This window comes from Benincasa hispida, chromosome 6 (assembly GCF_027475165.1).
Source record: "Benincasa hispida cultivar pf3 chromosome 6, pf3_genome.v1.1, whole genome shotgun sequence".
Lineage (NCBI taxonomy): Eukaryota > Viridiplantae > Streptophyta > Magnoliopsida > Cucurbitales > Cucurbitaceae > Benincasa > Benincasa hispida.
The window spans coordinates 56,197,282-56,221,844 of record NC_143483.1 but is presented as its reverse complement, the minus strand read 5'-3'; the positions used below and the strand labels follow the sequence as shown (position 1 = coordinate 56,221,844).

General features: G+C 32.2%; 1 protein-coding gene and 1 long non-coding RNA gene across 3 annotated transcripts; one reads left to right on the top strand and one right to left on the bottom strand.

Moving 5' to 3' along the window:
• Nucleotides 1-234: 234 nt before the first annotated feature.
• On the bottom strand, nt 235-11,887 carry LOC120079780 (topless-related protein 4-like). 2 transcript variants are annotated; one of them, XM_039034163.2, is made up of 26 exons: nt 11,663-11,887; nt 11,398-11,518; nt 11,107-11,286; nt 10,886-10,999; nt 10,627-10,785; nt 10,335-10,512; nt 10,094-10,217; nt 9,622-9,737; nt 7,772-7,940; nt 7,535-7,644; nt 7,366-7,435; nt 7,156-7,229; nt 6,914-7,009; nt 6,735-6,830; nt 4,415-4,542; nt 4,069-4,303; nt 3,817-3,981; nt 3,641-3,733; nt 3,307-3,453; nt 2,618-2,728; nt 2,353-2,532; nt 1,772-1,900; nt 1,580-1,675; nt 1,250-1,438; nt 990-1,156; nt 235-870 (listed from the first exon to the last, which is right to left on the bottom strand). In XM_039034163.2, exons 2-26 carry the CDS (start codon nt 11,475-11,477, stop codon nt 672-674), a joined length of 3,405 nt encoding a protein of 1,134 aa, XP_038890091.1. In that variant the 5' UTR covers nt 11,478-11,518; nt 11,663-11,887; the 3' UTR covers nt 235-671. The 2 variants fall into 2 exon arrangements, with proteins under 2 accessions (XP_038890091.1, XP_038890092.1); XM_039034164.2 differs by having other exon boundaries at nt 9,622-9,734.
• Nucleotides 11,888-18,156: 6,269 nt separating this feature from the next.
• LOC150035785 (uncharacterized) lies at nt 18,157-20,755 on the top strand. Its single transcript, XR_016530232.1, has 2 exons — nt 18,157-20,179; nt 20,423-20,755. It is a non-coding gene; the product is annotated as an uncharacterized LOC150035785 (long non-coding RNA).
• The last annotated feature ends 3,808 nt before the right edge of the window (nt 20,756-24,563 follow it).

Sequence of the window (24,563 nt, the reverse complement as noted above, 5' to 3'; positions counted from 1 at the left end):
CACGATCGACAAAGTGTCTACTGCAACAACTTTCATCCCAACTGTTCTTGAAGTTGAAATCATTTTGAGTCACAACCTATAATCGACGGATGTCGGATAGTATGAGAACAAGTGCAAAATAGAGATGATGAAAAATGGATGTTGGAATAAAGTTATAAGGCAAACATGCTAAACAATGACGGACAAAGTAATTTGAAAATGAAGAGAAGATATAAATGTTAATGTACAAACAGATGGTCAAATTAGCCAGTGGAAATCGATGCTATAGAGAAATTGAAACCCTCAGAAAAATTAACATCAGATTGTTATCTACTCATATTTCTCACAAAAGACTAGAGAACAAAAATAAAAAGAAAAAAAAATTAATGAAAAAATTAACTATTGCGAAATTATGAATCTCACGACAGCACAGTTGATACAACAAAAATCGATTTCTTCGATTGTCAGCCATCATCAACCTTCCTTCACGTCTTGTGTCCGCCCCTACAATGCCGTCTTGCTTGTCATCTCTGAGTCTTCGTGGACGAGAACCAACTGCACAACACCACGGTTTGCTACAATGCCACATGCGACAAGCTGCCAGCATGTTTGATTCAGGTATCCTACATCTACATAATCTAATACGGCAATTTGCCTTCCGTTCTAATCACAAACATCTCCTATGGTCGACATCACCGTTGAGGTTGATCGGGACCTGCAGCACCCGAAGCAGTGCTTGGCCCGGCACCATTTTCAACTGGAGGAGACGTCCCCCATTTACCTTCCGACTCTGATGGTTCGAGTACGTGGACACCACCATCTGACAGTCCCAATGCAAACTGGTTGGGTTCGGATGGATGTGCGGCGATAACCAAAGGATGTACCCTCAAGCTGTGCTCATAAATTAACACAATGGAATATATTAGAAAGAATGAAAATTGAAGAACTACGTAGTTGCACATAGCAAGTACACGAGGAGTGAGTTGATCTTATAAAATGAAGAAACACACCTTGGATTCGGAGGCAAGTAAGCGTTCGGATTTATTCGACATCTTAATCGAAGAGTCGAAGCAGTAAGAACACCTACGCTTCCATCTTCAAAACTGACATAGATTGACTGACTATCACAAGAAAAAGTGGCATGTGTGATTGGACCACTGGCTTCTCGTGGGAGCCACTGTTGAAGAAAGACAATACAAATTACAAATTACAAAAAAGAAAAACATGCTCTTGATTCTTGAATATGGCATTGTTCTGCACACTATTTTACCTGCTTAAGGCATTCCAATTTTGGTGCTTCGTATATAGCTATCTGAGTTTCATGAATGGCCAACAAGTGTATCTGGTCTATGTGAAATTGAACACGCGTATCTGCGAGAGGAGCAGTCGTTCGACTGCTTGGAATCTGTAAGAATTTGTTGACCTGTTTCTCCCATCCATCAGCGCTCCAGACGCACAGCTACAAGAAATAATAACGATTATAATACGTAAACACAAATAAAGGATGAAGCAAAGGAGCCATGCAACTCAATAACTCCAAACACAAAATAGATAAAAGCAACAAAAGTTTAAATAAAAAAGCTAAGAACAGAGTTCAAACCTGAGAGTCAGCTCCCGAAGATACAAGAACATTTAGTTGATTCGAGAAGGCGAGCCCAGTTATTCTTTTCTGGTGACCTTTTAACTTGGTTTTCACCTGCATTATGAAAGCTAATGATTATCAAAGACCCGAACTCCAATTTGAATTAAGCTATACTTGCAAACTAAAAAGACCAATCTAACGGAATTTGACCTCGTCAACTCGAACATTATAAATCTGAATTGAAGAGTCCTCCATGCCTATAGCAATAATATTGTTATCCTGGGGATGGAATGCCAAAAATGTTGCTGCTGGTGGTGGGGGCATGAATGTTGTCATTGTCTGTATTGAGAAACACATTTAAGAACCGAAATACATAAAAAATGCAATTCATCAAAGTCATGGCATAGTTCAATATCTACCCACAGCTCCTCCACGTAAGGACATTTTCTTTAAAAAAATTCCGACCACAGTGATGGCCAAGTAAAACCAGCAGATAACATGAGATTGTTAGAACTGTTGGAATATCCAACATTCAGATAATTACAATAACATCTAGTACTTGAAATATTTGGCATGCATTTATTACCTGAAATATTTAGTTTTTCATCCCAAAATAAGTTGTAAATAAATTTATTTGAACATATTAGTTTTGTGATTACGTAAGCCAATCATGATTAAACACCGGCAACTTCCAATATAAGCCTAAATTCAACAACCCAGTTACAAACATATGTAAACCCCCAGAGAGAGAGAGACAATGGTAGGTTATGTAATATGATACAAGAAACTACCTTAAACGTCATCATATTGAATAGGGATATTTTCCCCCCTGAGGCAGACATAACATAAGAGTCATTCTTTGAAAGTGCGAAGCATGGGACAGCATCTTCTGGATTTGTATCACTTATATCGTTGGTCATCAATATTCCACTCGGTGGTTGCCATAACTGTGGTGCTACGCTAGCAGTGGCCTGCACGCAACATTATTTCATAAATAGAGGAGTTCTAGGAATGAATCATCATAACATTCATCTTACATGATTAATAAATATATACCTTCACTGTCACATTTCGATCATTTCTCTGCCATCTCCATAATTTATGTACAGCATTAGAAGCTAATGCCAATATTGCAAGGCCTGAATTTGTATAAATCAACCTAGAAACCTGAAATAGCTATCAATGTATCACAACATAATTGCAAAACAAGATAAATGCGCTTCACTAAAGAAATTAATCCATTGAAATTTGTTTGTAATATTGTTCATTTAATACAGCAACCCACTTGCCCTTCAAAAGGGAATTCTAAAACCATTCTGACAAATCATATTAAAAGATATGATGATATTCAAGGAATAAATGCGATCATATTAAATTTACTTCCTACTATCACTTTATTGTGAACTTTTCAAAAACAAAACAAAACACACAAAAAAAAAAAAAAAAATGGTCTCTACTAGCAATTTTTGGGATCATATTCATATCGTGTCTTTATAAGATTATTATTATTATTCTACTAACTTTGATAAAAATTAATTTCAAACTAATAATAAAAGTCAAGACTAATTTTAAGACCTATGAGAAGTATATAGACCAAATTTGAACATTTGAAAGTAAACAAATAAAATAGAATGAGATTCAAAATACAGGAACAAAATGGTAATTCAACTTATGTGTGATTATACAAATATTTAGTAATTAAAAATTTTGGCAAAAGAAATGAAGCTTCTGAGCAAGACTCGTACCCTTGAAGCTGTTAGATTATCGGGAAGCCTTAAGGAACGACATTGAGTTGGTTCGTTGATTTCTGTAAGTTTCCAGATCCTAGATTTATCCACTGATTCATCAGCAATTCTGGGTTTTACATCAGCCAAACTTCGACTATCATTGTTCTGAAATTGTCAGTAAAAGAAAGGGTATGTCACGAATTATCACACTGCTTATGAGTGTCAACCATGTACTCGTCCCATATCCAATAAAGAACCATAACAAACATCTTTGATAGACAGAACTTATGAACAAGAGTAACAGTAATACCAACTCGAATCGGTTTAACTAGATCATCAAGACGACACTTACAATTCCAACCATGGCTGCAACAGGGGCAGTCCGATCTCCAATGCTCATACCAACAGTCACAGTAGTAGGGCCAAATGAACCTACTGGTGGAGCCTAAAGGAAAATAATTGAATAAAATCACAGCTGGAGGAAAGATAAAGTAAACAAAGCATTATGTAATATTTGAAATATTATACCTTCACAACAGCAGCAGAAGCAACTCTAGAAGCATCGAATGTACGATTTTCAACTGTTCGGAGCATCCTAATTCCCTCTGCATTCGCTAGAATCTTGATACCATTATCATTGGTTGAAACAGCCAATAGTACCCCATCCTTGTTAAATCTTATACAGGGGGATGCCTGTAGATTTTGGAAATCAAAATAATGAGCTTACTGCAAGCATATTATTTGGGTCAGTACAAAAATGATGATCATATCATGACTAACCGGCAATCCACCATCTGCATCAATACTTGTTAAAAGATTTACACTATCCATATCCCAGAATTTAACAGAGAAATCATCACCAGCAGCCAAGAAACGATTTTTGGTGGTATCAAATTGGACAACACCCACTGATCGCTTGCCAAGACCTTGATATGTACGCTTTACAGCTCCTTCACTTTCATTCCACTCAACCAAGTACGATTCTCCTTCCTTATTTGTCCCACAAGAAAACAACCTATAGGATGAATAAGAATGAATAAATATTGTAGAATAACTAACTGGAAGGATAACATTGTATTATTTTGATTTGAAAATGTCCATAATAGTAAAGTATTAACATATAGACCTTGTTCCATCAGCACTATATGCCATTGTAGTAGATGAGTGGCCTGGTGCATCATAGTCAACTCTTGAGCCCATGTTATCATATAACCATGCCTTTATTTTTCCATCAGCTGCTGTTGAGAAGATAAACTAGAAAGAAAAGAAGTTGAGAATAAAAAATCACAATACTAAAATATGCCTACCCTAATATACAACAAAAAGGCTGTTTCCATAGGAAGGTACAGACAAATATAGAATTCGAAATAGCTATTAAAAGTTATGCATACATGATACACCTAACTCGACAAAGAAAACGGTCGACACACACATGGTTATTTCTCTAAAACCAAGCCCACAACCCCCCCTCTTCAAGAAAAGGGGACCAAGTATAATGTTTCCTAAAAGAGTAGAAGCCTTAATCTTAACCAAAGCCAAACATCACTGCGCACCCTCTCCATCCGTCTAAACACTCTTGTTATTTCTCTCTCCATAAAACTCATAACAAAGCACACACCTCAACATCTCAAAGAGAGTGCCCTTCTATCCCTACAAGGCGAATGAAGGACGAACTCCCTGATCAAGCCACTGACACTCTTTTGAGGAGCCAATATATAACCCCCTTCTCTTCATTCCTTAGACAAAAAATAAATAAATACTACAAACAAAAATGCCTTAGACAGGGTGATCCCCACAATCCTTGTGATTATTGATGTCCTTTAGCAGGTCAGTTTCCATTGAGACAGACAGGAGTCTCCTTCAAAGCCTTTTGTGTGGGTGGGAAAGAAGTCCATTGCTGATGAAAGAAAGTCTCTCGTTCAATAGTGCAAGCCCGAAGCAAGATCCCAACAAAGGATAAGAAAGAAGTTGCTACACCTGTTTATTAGAATGTTCCTTAGTCAGACCATCGAAGATGATCAAAATGATCTTTTTAAGGACAACCTTAATCATCCGAGGGCTTTCAACGATCCTCTGCCATGCAAGACCTACTAGTTAACAAATGAAAGAGTGATCCTTTCATGATTAGGATTCTTGAGTTCATTATGAGTAATGCATCAAATGTATGTACGAGTAACAATGGTTTTCTTCACTGAATACATGAGAGATAGTGGGCGGGGTGCTCGCTGATCGGAAACCGTTCCCAACCTCATCTAGAAGAAGAGCGTACTATGGTGCTTAATCTGTCCATGTGGGCAAGCAAGCTGTAACGAATGGGAATCCACCTATCTTTGTTCCACATTCATTGACGTAATCTCATTGACTACCTGCTTCGAGTGCGACAAGGATGCAAGCAAAGAGAGATCCTTTCCTTTAATGGATGGGGCCTTATCTGAACTTGGCTCCACTCGGGGTGAGCTCTTAGCGATTAGTCAGTTCTCTTTTTGGGAGACTAGCATAGTGGTTTAGACGATGCCACACTTTCTTAATAAGTTTTCTAGCTGCCAGCCATATAGGGAACCCTGAAGTTACCTAACTCTCCCAAGGCCAAGAAGAGAAGTGCTTACCCACTGGAAGACAAGAAGAGCTAGCATCTCTCTTTCCTAAGGCATAAGGTAAAAAAGCGGCATCCAGGCCAATGGACTCAACACTTTGCCTAAGCAGGAGAAAATTAACATTGTCGATTCTACTCAAAAGGCTTTTCCCCAAGCAGCTGGAGCCGCAGTGGTGCATTTTGTACAAATATGCCTCAAGAGAGTTTGAATCATGTACCATAGAGATGTAATGTAACTTTGCTTCCCTTAACAATTTTTGTTGCTTTATGATGGAGAAGATATTGTTCCATCCTCCATTCTCAAAGATAGAGGTGTTTTGCGGACTACTACCTTTTTAGCTATTTTGGGGAACTTTTAAACGCTGAGGTTGTCTTAGTGGAGGTTTGGTCTCGACCTAAAAGTCTTGTACTTATCCTTTATATTGTATTCTAAATAGTTGGAGCCCTTTTCCGTTGTGTTCATAGCCCTTTATTGATTTATGTCGACATAGTTGATATCACTTCTTTTTTCTTCTTCTTTTTTTTTTTTTTTTCTTCCTTTTTCATATTACCTAGTTATATATCATTACTTTTGCTTTATGAAAGTTACTCACACTTCTACTAGAACTTTTGTGGAATTTTTTGATGTCCTCTTAGATAAATCCAGGTTACTAGGTCTGCCCATGGAATTTCACTACATGAATCATATCTAGAACTAGTTTCTAGAATTGAGAATTTTATTAGGATCAGTTTTCCAACTATGATACATTTTTTCCAATTAGGAAAACGGACAATTGTGACAAATCACTTAATGCTCCATTTCACCAAAAAAAAGGGGGTGGTCATAAATTGAAAATAGTGAGATTCATACTACCTGAATGTTCTCCTTGTGATGTGGACATATAGAATACACAGGTGCATCATGACCCTCAAAAGTAAACTGCTTAACTCCAGTGACTGCATCCCACACCTGCAAAGTATGAAAGAATAGTTATTAGTAAGAAACGTCCAACTTGTATGTGGAAGTCATCTAAAAGTCACTGAGAAACAAACCTTAATAACCCTATCTTCCCCACAGGTAACCAAGCATAGCTGCTTGTTTGGATATGAAAAGGCAAGATCATTGACACTGCCAACATGAGCCTCAATCTGTACTTAGAAATTAAAGAAGAAACGAAAGTCAACCACCAAAATTATCCAAACAAAATCAGGATTAAGCAGTTTTAGTTGAATACTGTGATTATATGGAAGTACTAAGTTAAAATTGATCGCGATTTCCCCCCCCCAACACAAACCTCTAAGTGGTTTCTTAATTCATCACCAGCCTGATAGGAATATATGTGCACAATATGCTTCGAATATGCAACACCTGGATGTTGAAAAGCAATCCAAACTAGTCAATTACCAATTTGTTTTTTTTTTAAAAATACATCTCTAACAAAACAACAGCTTCTCAAGAGTATCATTAGCACAAAGAAAAAACAAAAAACAAAAATTGAACTCACCAAAAAGAGTTCCATCAGGGCTCCACATTACACGATTGATTGATGCTGTATAATCACTGGCCAACGATGCCTAGAAGCAAACCAAAGAGTTCAGTATCTCAAAAGTCCATCTTCAGATATAAATTTAATAAGAAATGTTTCACGTAGCCCAATGCAACAGGAGCCAAACCTGTAGAGGCACTGAACATGCTGAAAGATCCCAAACTTTAAAATTTCTAATAGCAATCCTTTCACGGCCACCAACCTCCCAGATCATGACATCACCCACATTCGTTCCAACTGAATTCAAAAATACGTTGAAAGAAATGTGAGATATTCACTCTTATACAGATATCTACAAGTATAGTAAAGTTAACAACATAATAACAGAACTATTGATAGGCTTCTAAAACAAATTGGGACGTACCAAGTAGTATAGTTTGTTGTTGTGGATGGAAATCCATACTCTTGACAACTGAACCTTGACTCAAGGTCGTAACAACATTCTTAGGCAAGTCATCAGAGGAATAGGAGCTCTGCCCATGAACTTGGTTGGCGTATCCAACAGGAAGAATGTTTACCGGTAAATTATTAACCTGCAATAAACCATGTGGTTGTTCAAAACCAATGACATAAACCTTAATCCTAACTTTGAGTTTCATTATAATAGCGGGTAAAGAACATACATAGATAAGAAACTTAAGAATATTCCAAGATTCATCATCAATTCCAGAAATAACCAAAAGTATTGCTACAACCAACTTCTCGATGATAAAATATTTAAGAAAAAGAAAAGATCGAATTTAGAAGTGGAAGAAAAACTTTTTTAGGAGAAGAAGGCCCAGTGTTAACTGGAAACACACTTAACGAAAACAATAAGGTGGTAATACACTATCTTCTCTCATATGCTAAGGAAGAACCATTTGTAAAGGTGACGAAGGATATAGGGAAGAAATGGCCAAGAATGATAAAATCACAGATTCAAATGTTGATGAGAAAGAAAACCCCAATGGATTGAGTGAAAAAATCAATGAGGAAATTAATAGGGGACTTACAGGAGATATTTTCACTGACTGGCATAAGGTGCCCTTGGCATATCCAGAATTGACAGTTTATTTAAATGTCATCAATTCATTTCACTAGTCACTACAACAGTTTCTTGCTAAGAAGTGCAGACAAAGATCAGGAAAATCAGGCTAGCAAACACTGGGTATGACATGATTGGTTGTGGTTAAACTTCCATCCAAAATTTGAAGCTTGAAGTGAAAGTTCCCACAAGAAAATGAAAAACTCAATTTTTCCCTCCTACGCTGAATGGATAACACAAGAAGCATTCCCATTAACAGACATAAAAAAGTCATATTTCAAGGGAAGGTAGAGAATGTGGAAATTTCATTTAGTGTAAAAAGACTTTTAAGGAAACTAGAACCCATCAAAGCTGAAAGTAAAGTGAAAGAAAATATCCATGTCGTTATCCCAACAGACGTTTTACTATCACCAGAACTCATATGGTAAGGTAGTGGTTCCATCCATAATCGACAGGAACAAAGACAAAATGGAATTCCCCAAAGAGGCAGCAGAAATTTTTTTATGAAGTCAAGATTTCAATTTACGGACCAAATCTGAAAAGCACCCAACATGATAACCTTTCAAAAGGAGACATGTGTCTTATTTAACTTATGTAAAACTTCTTGGAGGATTAGATTGAATGGGAAATATCATGCTTTATTGATGAAGAGGCCAAAGCCTTTTATAGACAAAATACAAGAAGGCTCTCGCCAGCCACCTCTTCTTGCAAAAATCAAGATTCAAAGTGTGCTCCTCTGGTGATGTGGGATAAATAATTTAGACAATACTTTTGCAGCTAAGTGAATGGAAGAAATGCTCTTAATTGAATAGGATTCAGTCTTACTCTTAAGCTAGAAGGCCAATCTTGCTACATATAACATTTCTTAATTTTTAACATTTATTGTTCTACATGAGGTGAGACATTTCGGGATTTTTTTTTCCCTTTTTCTTTCCTTTTTTTTACAGGAGATAAGTGCTAAGACTTTCAATTAAAATGTAGAATGCGAAAGGGTGAGACATTTCGGGATTTTTTTTTTCCCTTTTTCTTTCCTTTTTTTTACAGGAGATAAGTGCTAAGACTTTCAATTAAAATGTAGAATGCGAAAGGGTGAAAGGCTATGCTCTGGGATGCATGCAAAACAGGAAAAGAGAGAGAGTTTTTAAGGGTAGAAAAATAAAAAGAAAGAAAAACAAGAAACCAAGCAGTACCTCTTCAGATAATCCAAATGGTCTTGCTCGCTTCAACACATGTTCAGAATCAGCTGTTTGATAGTCCATAGTTGGGTTATTGGTAGGAGGAGTTCTAGGTCGCTTTAAAATAGCTGCTAACATATTTCCATCAGAAATCACAGGGTGAGATTAGATCACAAGAAAAGAACTTGAGAGTAGAAAGAAGTGGACAACAAGGAAAATTAACAAGCATTTGATGACTTTGAAGACCAACTATCTCAATGAGAGGGGTTGATTAGTGTCGATTTAAATAATATTAGAAAATTCCACATTTTTTTGTTACACATATTCTTCACCTTGTTTATTCTAAGTTATTGATTATGCAATTGCACAAGAACAAAATATTACAAGTGCACATTCCATACATCTGCAGCATAACTAAATGCAAGAATGTAAACGTGTATATCCTCTCCACCTAGGTGAAAAAGGAAGAAGAAGATTCACATCCTACCCGCATTATTAGCTGCATTGAGACCAATAGCACCGGCAGAAGCTGCCGGATGAGGCACAGGGGATGGATTTGCCATCCATCCAGCTAAAGAAGTAGGAAGAGCAGCTGGTGTTGGCTGAAATGGCTACAAGCACACAAAGTGGACCAGCATTCAAACTTCAGAGGCCAAGAAACAATCTAATAGCTTGGAAATTCACAAAAAAGAGAGAGAGAGAGAAAAGCAATCTCCTCCTAAACTTACACCATGAGCACTCAAGGGAGGAAAGGCTGCAGCCTTCGGAACGGCCCCCATTAAAGGATTGGTCACAGGAGATGGAGCCCTGGCACCATTAGGTTGTCCACAACTATGGTCTACAAATAAGGTCTTTATGTCAGGGTTTGGCCTTGGATTCTTACAGAGCTGGTGCTGCCAATTTAAACTGCATTCTCAATTAGGAAAAAAAAATGTAATAATTAAATTCAGGTTTTAAAATTTTTTACAATTACCCAACCATAAAATAGTGAGACAACAAAAAGTCAGAATTAGTAGAGACCTCTGATTAATTAAAGTCCGTAATCTCGAGTTCTTCAAGGTTGGAAATTGAAGCTTATCACGAAAAAGTGGATTGGCTTCAATCAATTTTTTCAATTCAGCAAGCATTATACCCCTAGCAGACTTAGTGTCTCCATACTTCGATAACTGCTCATTATCTCTGTGCAAACATAACACAACGAATGAGATCTCATAACAATGATAGAACTGAAGTTCAGGAACAAAAAGTAATTTCCTTTCAAAATCAAGTAACCTCGTACCTGAAGTTATCCAAAGTCAATAACTGTGTAATTTCCTTGAAAAGCTCTTCATTAAATGCCGAAAACACTTTCAAATCCTTAACTAGAATATCCACAGCTTTTGCTCTATCCCGCCTACAATTTCATTCTATCCTTAGTAAAGTTGAGGCGAAGAAAGAAAAATGTCAAAATGAAAAAACAAAGCATCATAAATCAAATCCATAAAATTTCTTTTATTTTACTTGTCCAAAGCTTCAAGGTACTTCTGCTTCCGTATTTCAAAAAATATCTTCATGGAGTATCTATTATCATCAACCTTCGTAAAACCAGATAGATACTTCTCCACCTCTTCCCACTCGCCATTCGTAACCATATCCTCAAAATATCTCATGTTGAAGAAAAACCCCGACTCTTGCTCCAACCTCCACCAACACCCAAAATAAAAAGAAAATTAGCAACATCACCCAAATTAACAACAGAACATGCGAAAACATAGCAACGTGAAAAATCAGAGAAAAGAAATTTAAACATACTTATGAACCGTCTCCTTGAATTTCTCCTCGTCCAGAAACTGGAGTATGAGAAACACAAGCTCTCTGCTAAGCGAAGACATATTTATGTCTTCAATTTTGGAAACAAGAACCTCGACACGATCTAACCAAGCAGATCAATAACATTAGCAACATCAAACGCACAAGAAATATCACAACAACAATCATTATTTCCAATTGAAATCCCAACGAACATGTTGAAAATTACGAATTACATAAAACAATTAAAAAAAAAAAAAAAAAAAACCTCCGCGAGATTTGGCAAGTCAGATCGGAAGTCCTTGAAAGGATGAAGACGAATACGACGAAGACTAAGAAATTTAAGAGAGTTTCAGTGCTTTTTCTCGCTCTAGTTTCTCTCCCAAGCTCGTCTGGTTGAAGCTTTTATACAAAAAAAGAAGAGAGGGTTAGGGATTTGGAAGAGAGAGAGAGAGAAATATGAAGCGAAGAAACAGAGGTAATCGGACAAATTAAATACCGCGACCGAGAACGAGATGATAAATAATAGTGTAATAAGTTTGCCAACTTATCCGTTGATAGGTTATGTGATAAAAAAGTGATAAGTAATTCTACTTATATTTGTCTTAAATAGCCTCGGACTTGCGTGTATCTTCGGCTGCATTTGCGGGATTTTCGAAGACTAGTCGCTGTAATTTCGCCCACCTAACTTTTCTAACTTAGCCCACTACCTAATTAAATTACGAAAATAGCCTTACATTCTCTCTCTCTTTTAGACCACCCATATATTTAATGAAACTTTTTTATTTTCTTTTATTCTCGTTAACCCATCTATAATATTTCACTCGCCATCTAAATTTGTTTGGGGTTAGAATTAAAACAAAACAATTAAATTTGTATTATTAGATGTTATTAACACGGATAACTGAATTAAATTATTACAATTTAGAAGTGTACTTGATCGAGTCGAGATGGTATATGACATCAATTATTAGTGTGTCCCTAATCTACTCTCTTTTTTTAGATCAACCATCTATGTAATAAAACTTTTTTATTTTCAGTTTTATTTTCTTTTTATTCAAAAGAGAGAATGACAAGACAAAAAAAAATATTTGACTTGCGAACTAAATTTGTTTGGTGTTAGAATTTAAAAAAAAAAAAAAAAGATTTGTGTTATTAGATGTTATTAAAATGGATAAGTGGATTAAATTATTATAATTTAGAAGTGTACTTGATTCAAGTGGAATAATAAATTGTCGAGGTGATATATGTCATTGATTATTCGTGTGTGTCTAATGCTCTGATGCTTAATTTAGTATAAATTGAAGTAGTTTCGAGTTTAGTGAGGGCAATGTCCATATCTACATATATGGAATGTATTCCACTATTTATAAAAATTTGGAAGAGACAACTATGTTACACTATAAACGCATACTCGAGTCTAGTAACACTCGTGGGCTCAAATTGAATGTAATTGAGTTAGGCCACATCAAATGCATGCATGACACGAGAATTGTAGCGCTCCCGTTCTAGTTGGGTTGACAATGAGAAAAATATACTACAACAGTATAAAAAAATATAATACCTCTATTCATTATTTGCCATAAAAATAGAATTTAAGAATTACCTAGAATATACAAAATAAATAAATATATTCCAACTAGTCAAAAGATTTTTATTTTGGTAATAATTTATTTTCATTTGTGTGGTCCATTTGAATTTTATTTTAAATCCGTCAAGTTGGTTTGAGATTAGTATATGTTTTTACGATTATATTGATAAATTTAACTAATTTTCTTTTTTTTTTTCAAAAATATAAAAAAAAAATAATGATGAATTTATTACACCGTCCAAAATATCTCTTATTTTATATCAGATAAAGAATTTAAATTCATTTATGGAACCCTTTAAAAAATCATTTTATTAAACTTTTTATTCGTTATTTGAATTTCAAAGTCACGTATCATTTACTAGCCTTGATTATTCAAAATAAAATTAAAAACAACACATTATTAATAAAACAATGAAACGTGATATATTTCACGAGTCAATTCAAATATTTTATAATAGAATTCTCATATCCAATTAAAATGGATGTAATGGTTATCACATATAGACAATTTTTTTTTTCTTTTTTTTGGTAGGAAAAAAACAATTTTGAACACTTGAATCATTATTGGGAAAAATAATAATTTTTATTATTATCGTGTTAGGTAAATGACAGTGAAATTTCCTTCTACTTTGGCGAGAAGATTCTAATTAAAAAATAATTATTATATTTCCATTTTTATTTATTCTTACCTTTAATTAATTCAAGTTGCATTTTTTCTATTTGCATATGACAATTCAAATATAAACCGGTCATTGTTTTACTAATAAGCGGCAATTAATACCTTTTTTTTCTTTTTTCGAAGTGGGTTTAGCTATGATCATGTTGGTAATCAATAATTATATTATATTAAATTATGATTTTGATACATAAATCTTCATGGTGGATTGAATACGTAAAATATATATGGTAATCAATGCATATAATTTTTAAAAAGTAACTTAAAATTTGATCGCGTTGTCTTTATTATAGTGTATTATATACATTATAATAAATGAGGGGATATTTGATAATATTCTTAGTTCAATTTTAAATTGAACTTGTCTATAATAATAATGATATATTTTGGTCAAAACGTGCATAGTTTATTATCAAGCAAAAATAAATAATAATAATATTATTATTTTTTTTATTTGGTGTGTTATTATTTCTTTCAAATGAAAATAGTATTTATATTTTAAAATTAAAACGAAATCGCATTATTTGCATCTAACAAGGATGGAAACAACATAAATGGTAAGAATCCAAGAGAAGTATTAAAGGGCAAGATAAATGACATTTTTAGACTGAAAAGACCTAAATGAATAATGTTTTATGTATGTGGGGATCAAAGGTTGCTGATAGGAAAAAAATCGAAATGTGAAATTTGTTGAAAATCTGATCAAAATTCTACATTGGTTGGATAAAGGAATGGTTATAGATATATAAGTGAGAACAACTATCTCGAACCAGTATGAGATCTTTTGGGGTGAAACCAAAAGCAAATTCATGAGGGTTTATATCCAACGTGGACAATATCATACCATTATGTTGATAGTGGAGCGTTGCCCATACAAATTTTATCTCTAATATTATATATTTTATCACGAAGAACAAATGATGTAATGCAAGAAAACTATTCTTAGATTTATAAAAAAAAATAAGGTCCTGTTCGGTAAACATTTTGTGTTAATTTTTGTTTTTGAAAATTAAGTTTATAGACACTAGTTTCACTTCCAAATTTCTTCCTTTGTTATTTACTTTTCACCAATGGTACAACGAAGCAAAATTTTGGAAAGTAAAAAAAATAACTTTCAAAAAGTTGTTTTATTTTTTGAATTTGGCCAAGAATTCAACTATTGTAGTTAAGAAGTATGCAAATTATTGTAAGAAATGTGGATGAAATAGGCTAAATTTTCAAAAAAAAAAAAACTAACAGTTATCAAACAGACCTAAATTATCATGTGAATGAATTAAAGTGTTAAAGAATAAAAGTAGGTGCTTTTTTAAAAAAGTATGTGTACAATTTTTTTTTTTTAGAAAAGATCAAATATAAAAATATTAAGCAATGATTTGGTACAATCTAACTAAGTTACACACATCTCCATATTAGGCCTTTTTTATTATATAGTAAAAAAGATTATAATTATTTTTTAAAATTTTTATATAACGTTGATACGTGTCAAATTTTAATTGGACACCAAGGTGAGTTATATAAATATATATGCAGCCAGTATCTAGTGTGTTTTTAATATTGTTGTCCAAGGAAGTCTTAAAGTTTAAAATATATATGAAGATATTACAATGAATGCACACAAGACTTTAAAGTTTTTCAAAATAATTATAGATATAATTATAAAGTGTTTCTTATAATAAAATGCATTATTTAGTTTTTTGTTAAATATAAAACATTATGATGATGCAATTTAATATATGGTTTTTTTGTAATTTAATTTATGTGGGGATGTTCATCGGACAGTTACAATTTATTTTTCTTTTATTATTGAAACTATAATAGTATTACTTTGTCTTTAGGTCAAATCTATCATTTTAGTTCTCATGTTTTTTTTTTCCAATTTCATTTTATTAATTTTAAAGGAAATGTTTTTTTAAACCAAATATTAACATTTTTTTTTCCTAAAGTTAACTTAAGTTTAGTTGCTCGTGCATCCCTTCGTTTAAATTTACACCTCTTTAAAATTGTCGTAAATTTTAGAAGTTGTGTCAATTTATACCATGAACTAATAATTATATTAACTTAAACTCTGAAGTTTTGTAAATATATCAATTTAAATTATCAACTACATTTTGTTTGGTTAACATTATGTGATTCTTATAATTTAATCAACTAAATCCATAAAATTTCAAAAGCGACTGAATTTAATTTAAATTCTCAATTAAGATTTCCTTTTAAAATTTTCATGCACTAATCTTAGTCGTCCATTATATTAATCCGACATTTGAATAAATTTACTTGTAGGAATTAAATGCATAGACGATTTCAAATGTAATATTAATAAAGGGTAGAAGTTTAATTTGAAATAAATATATGTCTTCACACAATAATTTTCAACTAAGTTTGAAAGAGAGTGATAATCGATATACTCACAAAAGTTGATAGTTTAAAGTGATATAATTATTAGTTTATGGTTTAAATAGATACAAACTCCAAAGTTTAAAAGTGTAAAATGAGCATTTCACTAATATTTTATCAAAGCTGCTCAAATAACAATAATAATTTTCCTGCAAGAAAACACACCATGTGATATTTTTTAAAAAACTTCAAGTGAAAAAGCTTATGGATTTTTTTAAAAAAAAAATAAAAAATAACAACAATAAAATTGCAGTAGATACGTACTATTGAATATGTCTTTAAATACATTGACTAAAATGATATTTTAATCTTAAAATTAAAGAGGATCAAATATTCACATGCCTAAAAGTTTAGAGGTTAAATTAACACAAAATTTTTATTTAATCTTCATTATTCAAATAATTCAAATGACAAAGTTTTAAATTTGTTGCATTTTTATTGGCTGTGATCAAAACAACCACTCCACTCTAAGACAGATTATTTTTTATTTGATTGAGACAAGCATTATATAAATAATTGTTTATCATTTACTTACTAATTTATTTATTTAAATTAATGGGTTTGATACAATTTCAAGGATTCCTTTAGGTCAAATAATTTTAAATGATTGTCACAAACAAAAGGATAAATCAGACTCGAAAACGTGAGCCATGTATTTAATTATTATTATTATTATTGTTATTTTCCATATTTTCCTCCTTTTAACAAAATTGTCAAATATGACCAATTTATTGTAGACTTTCTTTCTTTCTTTCTTTCTTTTTTTCTTTCTTTTACAACTTATTGTATAGGCTTATAGACATTCTCTAAGTTCTCCCAAGTTTGATTAAAGATATTTGTTCCTCTCTTGTTATTAAATTTAAAGTTGAGATGATAAGATTCATTCTAACTTTATAATTACTTTTAAAAAAAAAATCTTATACTAAATACATGAATAAGTGCAAATATAATATAATTTAAATATAAAAATAAACAAACTTTTATAAATTAGACACCAATTGATTTTATGGTGTAGTGGTTAGCACTCTGGACTTTACTGAGTTCAACTCCCGGTAGGACCTATTGATGATTGTTAAAATATTTAATTCTAAATTTAAATCGAATAAATTGAGTGACAAAATAACACTTTTCATCATTTTTTACAACATTATTTAAAGGATAAAAACAATTATATTATTCTTGTTAATTTTGTATCAAATTTCATATGTATTAAGTAATGCAAAATTTTGATAATTATATTTTATATATTTTAACATAATTATACATTCTTTTACCTAACATAACTAAATTATATTAAACTATAAAACAAATGAAAATAAGACAAAAACGTATCAGATACGGGAAATAATAAATAGTTATTAAACAAGTTTTTGTTTTTTGTGTTTTGGAACATGATCTTGGTCCCATGGAAGTTTATGATTTTTGCTTTGGCACGTTCGTTTAAATTTGGAACCAACATAACTCCTACAAAGAAGTTGTAAGTTGATCTCGTTGGGTTTTATGCCCTAAAGTTCGTAGTTTTGTAGTAACTAATTATTGTTATTAATAAAAGAATTTGCTATTTTTTATTTTGCATAACATAATCCAATAGAGTAAAAAAAATCCAAGGTTATTATATGAAATCTTGAACATTATGTAGTAGATATACAAGTGGATGTAGATTCAAGCAATAGCCTAAAAAATCTATAGTATATTGATAAGGTTTGGTCTTTATCCTAGTGACACGACCTACTTTTTAATTGTTACAAACAATTTAATCTAAATCGTTCATGTGAAGACATGTGAGTAGAAGTATCCTATACAAAGAGTCTGCTTTGTATAAAATTGGATTGTGAAATATTTAATCTCTTTATGTAAATTCGTTAATTGAAGAGATTTATATTTCACATAATGATTCATATGTATTACTACAAAAACCACATTACTTGACGTTTGAAACTTTTGAGTACTTACGTTTTTAAAAGACATCAAGTAACATGTAAATTTGATGAAAAGAAATGGAGGTTGATAGAAATTTTCGGATTTTTTTAGTTCCGTTTGTACCTCACGATTTATAAATGTCAAGTAATTTGTGGTTTCTCTGTTTTAGGTTTCATATACTTGAAGAGATGAAAATTTTGGAGAGGTGCCTCCAAACCCTTCACATCGGTGGTTCCTCTTCACGCCGTCGATGGAATCATCACTGCTGGTGACTAGAAAAATTGGATCATAAGAATGAAGTGATCAATTACACATGGCGATTGAGATACGATTGATGTTATTTCTTCTTATGAATTCGTAGCTGATACGATTTGTTTCTCTTTCCTTTGAATTTTTCTCAAATTTGGATCCATTTTCATTTATTTTTGCGATGTTCAATTCGTTTATTGACATTGGCTATAACGTAATATCTCCGTAATTAAGGATTCTATTCTTGAATTCGCATCGTTTAATGTTCAGAAAGCTTTGTTATTATGTAATAGGCAGTCGAGGTCTTTAATGAGAATTGAATTTTTTTCTTGATTAGTTTCTGCTAGGAAATTGTAATGCCATCGATTAGTTTCTGCTTAAAGGAAAATAACAATGTTAATGGTTTAGAGAGCTGAAATTTCCATTTGATAGTGGTAAATGTTTATTAAGCTTAACAAAAAGCCATTTTCATTTCAATTAAAAAGATTGGTACACAGTTTCTATTAGTGAAGAACTAGTTAAACTCATTTGTGCTTTGTTTCAATTAGAAAACAAGTTAAACTTATTCATGAATTTGTTTCCCCATGGCAAGTTTGATTTGGCTTCGCCTCAGTTTCTCTCTCTCTCTCCGTTTTTCCTTTCTTTTTAAATTTATGTTCACAAACTTTTTCATATGTATACTTTTGGTGTGTATATGCTAGGCTAGACATCCGTGATTATTCGGAGGGAAGTGCAATAGAAATGCTTGGTTTATTTTGTTTCATATTTGCATCATTTTTTGTTTGATCATTTGGGTTGTTTTAGATGCACTTGGTTTGGTGGCTTTGATCATTGTTTTTATGCGTTTTCTTTATTTGGGTGTTTTCTTCTTCAATTGGGTTATTGCACACAACCTGTCTGATAAAATTCATGAGAGAAAAAAGGGTTGGGGTATATGGATTTGTTGGATCTAACTGGAGTAGTGGATTGAGTCTGTTGGACTTTGTATTTTGTCCCAATCTTTCTTTCACAAAGTGATTCTGATCACATTTTTGGCTGTACTTTTGAAATTATTCATATGAGATTGAGTATAATGTTGGAATTGTTCATTCTATTTTTTTTTTTTTTTTTGAAATTGTTCGTATGTGGTTGTCCATATTCTTCTAACTTAGAAATCCTTTATAATGTTGTAAGTTATATATAGACACTGTTGAAGAAGTGAACTTTTGTGAAAGTTATTGGTGAAAATTTTGGTTGATAAGATTGTAAATATGTTTGTTGTTGATTTGGGTTGATGAATGTTACTTATATATATATATACTCTTTAATCAAGTGATAAAAAGAGATGGATATGTAATTGTTATCTTATTATATTGATCCTTTTTGAGTTTTCAAGAAGTTTATGATCGCAGAATAATATTTTCTCTACGCAAAGGCTAAAATGGAGATCAACTTGCTCTGTAAGTAAAAAGAATCTTATATCATATGTCTTAATTTTAGATGGACGTGAAACTAGTTTGGAAACCACTTATAAGATTGTCTCACCCTAGTAAATGCATGTGTTCCTTTTAATAACTAGATTCTTGTTGTCTTCTTGGTTTATTTTGTAGGATTCAGATAAAGTTAATCTCGATGGAATTTACATTGTTTTTCATTGTTTGTTTTCTAGAATCTTGTTGTTTTCCTGGTTCTTGGTAAATTAGAGATTGAAATATTTGCAAGTTCAAACTCAATTTGCTACATAGAAGGTATTTGAAAGAATGTCGTAATGATATATCAAATATGTAATGTCTTCAAAACTCAATCAACTTCTTCAAAGATCTCTATTATTTGATGTTATTTGTTGTATTTTGATGTTATTTTCTCAGAGCTTTTCTTCTTGTTGTTTGATTCATGATATTGGCCCAGTTTGTGAGTAACTTTGCAGAGCCTGATGATCCGGAATATGCTTCCTTGTTCAAAAGGGTGAAACTTCGGTAAGATAATTGGGTAGTTTGTAAATTGTAAGGACAGCGTGTAAGTACAAGTGTTTTTGTCTTTATTTTTACTTATTGATCGTCTTTTATGTTCCTTTGTTGGTAAGTATATCTATCTATACTGGTATAATAGTTTATGGTGAACAAAATGTCCCTTTGTTGGTGAACTAATTTTAATGCTAAGCTTGATTGGTTGTTTAGACTTAAACTTATGAGTTTTAGTACTTTCTCTTTTGTTTGTAGATTTCAAGGAGTTAGAATAATATTCGATGAGGCTTTGACTTTGGAGTTACCTAAGAGTGTTGTGGTGCTTGGAGGATGGTGTAGTTTCTCTTTCTTATCGAGGATCATAACTAGTTTTTTTTGTTGTTAAGTGTATTATTTCCAAATGAGTTTTATCCACTTGTTGGGAGAGATAGTTTGTAACTTTTTAATTATTCATGAGGTTGTTAGTGTTGTAATATTGAAAGTATTGATATAGAATTGTGATTTTGGAATTATTCATGTAATTGTTAGTCTAGTAATGTTGTAGACATAACATTTGAATATATTTCTTTGTTTATACGGTTGACAATATTGGAAATGTCGTTTATTTGGTTGATAAATATTGTTTGTCTTATATATATCAATGTGATTGTTGGACCTCAAAACATGAGCAATTATATAGGTAATTTCTAATAGTATAATTTTTTTTTTTAAAAAAAAAAACACATACAAACTTGACAAGTAAAAAGTATCAAGTATTCATTAAGTTGTCAGTTTTTGGATGTCAAGAAGAAATTACATTTGACAAGTAAAAACTATCATGTTATGAAAACCTTGATCCATAATAGATGTTAAGACTTTAAATACTTGATACTTAAAATAAGTCAACAAATCTCATATACTTGACAGTTATAATATTTCAAGTAAAATGTTGGGTTTTATGTCCTAAAACTCGTGTATGTAAACAATAGAATAGAGCTTATTCTGAAAATTCAATAAAGGTGTTATTGAATAGATCTATTACCCGAATAGAAATCCAATAAACCTGATAAGTACTTGAACTTTATGTGGAGACATAAAGGTGGATCAGGTTTGAGTAAATAGTCAAAATGATCTATAGTATATGGCCTTATTCTGGTAACACTATTGGATATGACCTGCTCTGTAGTTGTTACAAGGAGTTGTAAAGTGCTACAAACGAAGTGATCCTAATTCACTCTTACTTTATAACGTTGTTTACTGTTTAAGACGGACTATTTCAAAGCGATGACCTAGGTAACTTGACCTTAATCCTAAGCTAACTATGAACTCAGAATTGTACTTAGATTTGCATAGGTGAGAGTTTGCTCAACTGTGTCAGCTCAATATGACTGCCATTTCAGGGATGAGATTGGATAGATAGTTGGGGACATAAGGTGCAAGAGAGAATTCGCTCCTAGTCGTTTTAGGGATAGTAGAGAGGTTGTTCCCTACTGATTCTGGGGCTTGAATAAGGAATCCTACCCTCTCATTTGGTATGAGAGAGACTCAGTTTTGTGATTGAATCATAAAACAATTGTTCATTAGAAGATCAGTGGGAACTTAAGACAATAGGTAATTTTTGGGGTAAAACAGAGATTTAACCTAGCCGTTATTGCGGACAACCTGTGAAGGGTTAACTTATTAATCATGGTTATATTGAGTGGACATAATATATCTACAGCGAGAGAAGTTCAACTATGGGTTTTAGTAGAGTGACCCATTAGTTAACGAATGGGTTAGATTGGTCTAATGAGTTTAGCCGATTAATCTCGGATCATTGGAGCCCATGATCTGTTGGTCCATGAGGTCCCCCTACTAGCTCAGAAATGAATTAGCTCTAGAGTAGCGTGATAAGTTAATTTGAAACGTTCAAATTAAAATCAAACGAAATTGGAGAAAATATATTTAAATGTGATTTAAATATATGAAGATGAATTTGTGTAAAAAATTAATTTAATATTGGATATTAAATTAATTAGAATTATTTAAATTGTTTAAATAATTATTTATTAATTTTATTAGAAAATTAATTTATGAAATTAATTTTTAAAATTAATAAATTTTGATTTTAGAAATAAAATATGATTTTAATATCAATTTTGGATTTTTGAAAATTGAAAAATTACACAGAACTTGAAAAATGGGGTTTTCAGGTTCATTTTCAACTTGCTCACAAGGAACTCACCACCTCTTTTTTGGTTTTACTCCAGTTCCACCTCTTTTTTGGTTTTACTCCAAGCATGAGCTACATCCCATGCAGCACATCTCTTTCCATGATAGTCTGCAATATATCGAAGAGATTGGAGTGAAGAAAAGAGGAAGAACCGATTGAATTTTTGCTGAAAAATTCGGATGAAGAAGGTGTTTTTTAATGGGTTGGTTCAGTGAGCTTTCTCCATATTCCCTTTAATTCCAGCTTATTTTGAGTCCCACAACTCAATCTAGAGCACCGAGAGAATAGTAGGGAAGATCTTGTGGTAGTCTACATAAGGATTTAGAGGATTTTGCACCTGAAAATGGAGATTTCGTTGGTTCGGCCAAGGTATGTTCATGAAACCCATTATACTTTGTTTTTAGCATGTTTCCTTTCAACCAAAATTAATGAATTAGAATGCTTATGGATCTTATTCCCTTCCGCTACATGATGGTGTCGATCCAACAGTAAATTATAGCTTGAGCTTTTAGCCAGTCAAAATTTTCTCTTATTCTTGACACTGGATTACTTGACATCTTTTAAAACGTCAATTAACACTGATATGACTACGAAAAAAATATCAAGTAATATAGTTTTTGTAGTAGCGATGTGACAAAATCTTAATCCTGAATGAGTTATGAATTTCTGTCTGTGAGAGCTCATCCTTTAATTTGCATGAGTGAGAATGACCTGAGTTACCGACTTAATATGGCTACCATTTTGAGGACTTTACCAAATGGGAAGCTGGAAGGGAAAAATAAATAAATGGTTAAGTGTTGACTCTGAGACTTGAACAATGGGTCTTGCCCTCTCACTGACCCAAAAGGAACTTGGTTTATAGTTAACTATAAATAAATTGTTCATGTATTTAAGAAGATAGAGGTAATTACATGGGTAAAATGGACTTTTGACTCAGTTGTATTTATGAACAACTCGTAAAAGATCGCTTGACATGCGTTGGTTACATCTATGGATACAACTTGTCTTGTAGTACATAAGAGTGCAACAACATACGTTTGCACTATAGTTAATGAAAATTAATTAATTAACTAAAGATTTTAAATAATTAACAGTGTATCATTGAAACTTATAATATGTAAGTCCATAAAGTTCTCTTGCTAACTCATAACGAATCAATAGGGATCAACGGTATTAAAATAATAATTTGAAATATCCAATTTTATGTGTTCAATTAAGGAAACGTATATTTATTATATTAGATCCAATTAATATAAGCATTTATGTATTTAGGTACATTATTATATAGTAAGTTTATTTAGTTTTAAAAATGAGATTTAAACTAAAACTATATAATATGAGAGAATTAATATATTTGAATATGATTCAAATACATTAACCATTTTATATGAATGAGATCAAAATTAAAGTTATAGAATACGAGAGAGTTAATGCATTTGAAGATGATTCAAATAATTAATATTTTTAATATAAGATATTAAAATTGGTTAATTGGGTTTTAACCTTAATTAGGTGTTAGGAATGTCATAAACTCGCAGTTCGTAAATATTGTCAATATATTCTATTTATCAATAAAAGTATTATTGACTATTTTTCAATAAATTGTTATTGAGATTGTATTCATTTATAAAAGTCCAATAAACGAATCAATGACTATAATATGAATACTTTAACTTTATGTGCTGACATAAAAGAGGATCAAGTTTTAGTATATAGTAAAAATAGTCTATAACTATATGGATGAGATTTGGTACCTCATCTTGGTGACACTATTGGATGCGGCCCATTTTTGTATATTGATACAAATGATATGATTCCAAAATCATTCATGTGGAGACATGTAAGTGAAGGGCATCTTATGCAATGAGTAAATAGTCACTTTTCTTTAAAACAACTGTTTATTGCTAAACTGACTATTTTAAATTCAATGACCTAGGGTAACTCGATCTTAATCATGAGCTAACTATGAACTCGTGTTTATTCGGATTGTCCTTTGATCTGCACAGATGAGAGTGGTCCAATAGCACTACTTAATAAGCCTCCTATTTTGGACATAAGATTGGATAAATAGGTGGGGACATAGTTTTAGAAGATGGAATTCACTCCTACCCAATTTAGGGTTAGCAGATAAGTTGTTCTCTTAAGCATTGATTTCTAGTCTTGAACAACGAGGCACTGCCTTCTCACAGTTGAGAGTGTCATTGT

Coding starts and splice junctions, on each gene's coding strand:
- LOC120079780 (XM_039034163.2), bottom strand. CDS start 11,477: ATGTCTTCGCTTAGCAGAGAGCTTGTGTTTCTCATACTCCAGTTTCTG. Junction 9,738..10,093: donor CAATGCAGCTAATAATGCGG/GTAGGATGTGAA, acceptor GAAATATGTTAG/CAGCTATTTTAAAGCGACCT. Junction 4,543..6,734: donor ATCACAAGGAGAACATTCAG/GTAGTATGAATC, acceptor TTTTCTTTCTAG/TTTATCTTCTCAACAGCAGC.